This window comes from Toxotes jaculatrix, chromosome 3, assembly GCF_017976425.1.
Source record: "Toxotes jaculatrix isolate fToxJac2 chromosome 3, fToxJac2.pri, whole genome shotgun sequence".
In the NCBI taxonomy this organism is placed as follows: domain Eukaryota; kingdom Metazoa; phylum Chordata; class Actinopteri; family Toxotidae; genus Toxotes; species Toxotes jaculatrix.
This window is the reverse complement of record NC_054396.1, coordinates 556,433-561,474: the sequence shown is the minus strand read 5'-3', so window position 1 is coordinate 561,474 and position 5,042 is coordinate 556,433. Positions and strand designations below refer to the sequence as shown.

At 41.2% G+C, this 5,042-nt stretch overlaps 1 protein-coding gene across 1 annotated transcript; it reads right to left on the bottom strand.

Annotated features, from left to right (window-relative positions):
- Nucleotides 1–2,792, bottom strand: LOC121179163 (acidic mammalian chitinase-like). Its single transcript, XM_041033830.1, has 11 exons — nt 2,768–2,792; nt 2,655–2,681; nt 2,340–2,544; nt 2,107–2,163; nt 1,524–1,689; nt 1,291–1,415; nt 1,076–1,199; nt 804–986; nt 571–687; nt 350–482; nt 1–248 (listed from the first exon to the last, which is right to left on the bottom strand). Exons 1-11 carry the CDS (start codon nt 2,790–2,792, stop codon nt 1–3), a joined length of 1,410 nt encoding a protein of 469 aa, XP_040889764.1.
- Nucleotides 2,793–5,042: the final 2,250 nt, after the last annotated feature.

Here is a 5,042-nt window from a genome sequence, read left to right as displayed (position 1 = left end):
TCAGGGCCAGACGCAGCACTTGCAGCTGTCATCAAAGACAGATCCAGTCCCGCAGTACCTCACATGGGTGATGCCACCAGCACACATGTAGAAGCTGGTCTTATCGTCTGGATTGGAATACAGACCATCAGGTTTGCCATTACAGAAGCCAGGTCCTGGGGCATGGGTGGTGGTGGTTGTAGTGGTGGTTGGGGAAGTGGTGCTAGCACCGGGTTTGGGAGTGGTGGTAGGGGGCAGTGGGGGCAGCTCTGGATAAGAGAGGGAGGAAAAATTGTTTGTTATTGAATGGGTTTGAAGGACTCAAATAAATGCCCACTAATGTTTGTCTGGAAACATGCTACAAACTTACCAATATTAAGAAGTTTGCGGAGATGAGACAGTAGAGGGTGGTTGCCTTGTCCACAGGATCGTCCAGCAAAGTCATCCAAATCGAGAGCCCACACAAAGGCACCGCCAAACTTCTGCTCCTGTAGGTACTGCACCTATTGGAGCAAAAATATACAGAAATTGATGTAACCTTTGATATACTGTTATAATGTTTTAAAAATATAAAACTGACATGCTACCTACCTTGATCTCATAGCTCTCCCTGGTGTCAAATCCCACCCACTCACTGTTCTTGGTGGCATAGGGGACTTTTTGGTCCTCAATCCACTGAATGGTGGTGTCCTTGACAAAATTACAGATCTAGACCATAGACAGTATGGTAAGCCAAAAAATAAAACCCATTAAATCCGAATGCGACTGATATGTATTGTATGTTATATTGTAATGAGTTTACTCTGGTCTCATCTAAACTTTACCTCATAGTAGGACCAGAATCCAGCTTCACGTGTAAATGGTCCGGCTGATGCTGGGCCACTAGCTGGGGCTCCAACACCAGTGTCTGATGATGTCAGACGGAAGGTGCGACCATAAGCAGCAAAACCCATCCTCAGCTTTTCCACTGGGGTGCCATTGTCTCTCCAATACTTCATGGCAAAGTCCTACAAAAGTTGATGGAAAAGGTGAAGTGGAACTCTTTAAAAAGAAGCCCCTCAAATTAATTTTCATTCAGTCCCCAATGTCTACTTACTGTGTTAAAGTAGATTAGATCACCAGAATCCTGGGAGCCACGGTACAGAGGGCTGTTGTGGCCAGTGAACTGCTCCCAAGTTCCATGGAAATCGTAGGTCATCACATTGATGAAATCCAGCTCCCTGAAGAGAGGGAAGAACAGAAATATTCATTTCTAATTACCTTTCCAGGACAGATTTCTCTTTCAAGAGGCATCCACCAAAGCACACTCACTTGGCAATCTCAGCAATCTCATATCCACCATCGATGGTTCCCTTTCCAGCAGACACTGCAGCAGTTAGCATGAGCTGACGATTGCCAGTGGCCTTGGCCTCTGCTGCATAGGCTTCAACAAGTTCCTGCAAATGTCACAGAAGAAGTAAGAATGACATACAGCATGATTTAAGCCATGCAACAGTAGCTGTGAGTTGCAGCTTGAAACTGTAGCAAAAGAGATCTGTACTCACCCTGCAGAGCAGAGTGAACCTCTGTTTGTCCTCCGGGGGACTTCCACGAGCACCAGGGTATTCCCAATCCAGATCCAGACCATCAAATCCATGAGTCCTCAGGAATTTGATACTAGACTGGATGAATGTCTGACGGTTAGCCGGAGTGGACACCATGATGGAGAACCTGCAGGGAACATTGAACTTTTTGGTGAAGTAAGCACACAGGCTTTAGCCTGTAGTTGCCCTAAGTTTTTGGAAAACAAATGACTGTAGTTCTAAAGGCAGTCATGATCCTCTTTGTTTTTTGCTTTTTTTGTTACTAACACATTTTTCATTTTACATGTTAGCTCAGTGGATACTAGCTGTCATGTTCTGAACATGTAGTAAAGCATGTAGAATAATTATAAGTAGCCAGGTGCAATCTAGTTGGCTTGGATCGCTATAAAAAAAGAACAAAATATTTAACTTGTGATAAAACTTCACTGGACTTTCGCAGTGTTTAAACAATGTAGCTAACAGGACACTGGTAACATTACTCTTCACATTCTGTATTTGAATACAGGCAAGTTATACAGTGTTTATGGTTTAAAATGCTACTCACTGTCGTGAACCAAAGTTCCATCCGCCAACAGCCAGCAGAGTCTTCAGATGTGGATTCCTGGAAACAACAAAGAGGGTAGATTATATTTCCATCACTCTTTATTCAAGCATGTAAATCTCTGTTTCAGCAAACATTACTCTGCTGAAGACACTGAATTTCTGCCAGGGCACTGCAGCTCAGCATGACGTCTGGCCTCTATGCACAACAATGGTACCATGACTTTGGCCACTTACTTGGTCTTCAGATTATTGAAAGACTTGTAAAGGACGTCATCATTCCACTCGTAGGTAACCAGCTCATTGTTATGGTTGATGATGGAGAAGGCATAGATCAGGGTGGTGCAAAGGAATGGATCCACATCTTGTGGCATATACTTGCCTTCACCAGGTCTGTACTGGGACCAGTTGGTGAAGTAGCATACCATCTGGGTGGCAGATCCTGTGTTTGAATAAAGGGACATTAAAGAAGCATTGATTCCAGTAACGATATACAAGTGAAAACAATGAAAACAGTGAAAAACTTGTTTATCAGAAACTATTAGGACTTACCCAGTTGGCACAGCACCAGACACAACCCTAAATAATAAAGGAACATGAGAGTTAGAGAAATAAAAAGACACATTCTAAGATAATGTTAGTTGGCATGAAATGAAGATGAATACCTGCTAGAACTGTGAGTCTGGTCATCTTGACTTCACTTTCTCACACTGGATTGTTAAAAGACTGGGACCAGATTAGAGACCCAGACAACAGCAGCAGAGTTTGGCCTTTTATACAGTTGATTGTGCACAGAGAAAGGAGGAGGTGTGGCAGCCTTTGATAAATTGGGGCAATACCTGTAATGATTATTAGAACATGTTTTGATAAGATTCTGCAAAGTCTGAACCGTATGTAGACAATAATTTACTCAGTGCAGCGCTGTTCACAGCATGCACTCCACACATGAGCGTGTCATTTAGGTTAGTGGACCTGTCACTTATCATATCGTTAATGAGCCAAAATGACCTTAGAACACTGACTTATGACCTTAGACATAGCCCTGGTATTTTTACTTTAGTTTCCACAGTTATCTTATTGTTGCTGTTGTCATGGCAACCTGACTAGGGATTAAAATGTACTTTTTAAATGGGTTAAGTAAAAGAAAAAAAGTTTACACTGGAGACAGAAGTGCACTCAGGAAACATGAGACACAAGAGACAGGGATATGGCTTTCAACAAATTCAACAAACAGCACTCTTCACCAGAAATTAACCATGGATATGGATATTTATTTAACTGAAATACAATATTCAAAAATAAAATAATGAACAGGCTGACAACTTGACTGATGATTAAACAAGTATGTTTAAATTTGTAAATATACTTCCATTTTTATATACATTTCTAAAATATATGATTTTCCAAAAATACTTATACTGTATTTCAAAGAAATAGACTTTCTTTAAACATTTTTAGATAAACACTCTCTCAAGCAAGTCAAGCAAGCAACTCTCAAGCAACTACTAATAAACTTGTTTTGACTTATGCCCCAATAATAAAATGAGATGCATCATGAACACATCAACAACTTGAAACCACAAGAGGCTCTCCTGTTCTGCTTCCTAAAGTAGATAAACAGCTTCCATTACTTTAACTCTCGCCTTTGTTGAACACCCATGACAATTGACCACAGCCAGCCACTAGTCTTTATGCTCCACAATAATCCGTGGCTGGCACTGGGATGAGCTGGCGGGTACACCATGAGACACACAAGGTGTTATGATGTTGTCACAAAAAAGAGGGTGAACACAATGTGAACTTCTGTATCACTTCTGCTGTTATGTAGTTTGAATGCACTTATTATGAGTCACTTTGGACAAAAGCATCTGCCAAACTAGTGATTTTAAATCAATGACTCATCTGTGCAAATCCATCCATCCATCCATCCATTCATCCATTTTGTATACCGATTGATCTGTCAGGGTCGCAGGGGAACTGGAGCCTATCCCAGCTCACTGGGAAGTGGGGTACACCCTGGACTGGTTGCCAGACAGTCGCAGGGCTGACCCACAAAGACAGACAGCCACACATGCATGCATGGGAGGAGGCAGGAATACCCTGAGAAAAATACAGGGAGAACATGCAAACCCCACACAGAACCTGGAACCCTTTTGCTGTGAGGCAACAGTGCTAATCACTGCACCACCATGCTGCCCCTGTACAAATCCTTACTTTGAAATATTGTCACAAGAAAATGTTCAGTTAAGACGTTCTTGTTACTTTGTCGAAGATGATAACATTAAGAAAATTCGATAGTAAAATACACACTTTAAAATAAAATAAAATGCAATCAAGCCTGGAAACTGACAACCAGTTTACAAGCTGATTTCTCTTTTCTTGAATTGTATATATAGATAGATGAATTCATTCATTTATAAAGCTCTTTGAGAACTATAGGAAGCTGGATAACAAAACGGAAGAACCTGAGTAATGAAGTGTATAAGCATAGTTCAAAGGATTCCATATGGATTACATCATTACATACATATGGCCTTCACAGTCACCAGCTCACAACCCAACTGAACACCATAAGATGTTAATTATCTTTTAGAAGAATGGTGTTCACCCCTCCAGTAGAGCTCCACACATTTGGAGAATAGGGGGGGGGGGGGGTGGCTTTTGGCACTGAATTTAGTTTCCACAGTAGAGACCTGTATGGCAGCCCTGAGAAGCAAATGAAGATAAAAAAAATTCTGGTGATCCATTTTCTAAGTCTTATCTAAATTGTTTTCTCTCCTGTGTTTATGACTTAAGAACAGGTGTAAAAAGGCTTTGCCAGGATAATCTTTCTAAAGTTCATTCATGTTTTTTTTGTCTGTATAACAGGTGGAAAAAAAGGTTTTGGCCGGTGAGAAAAAAAAGAAAAAGCTGTGGTGGATAAATGGGTCAAACAACGGA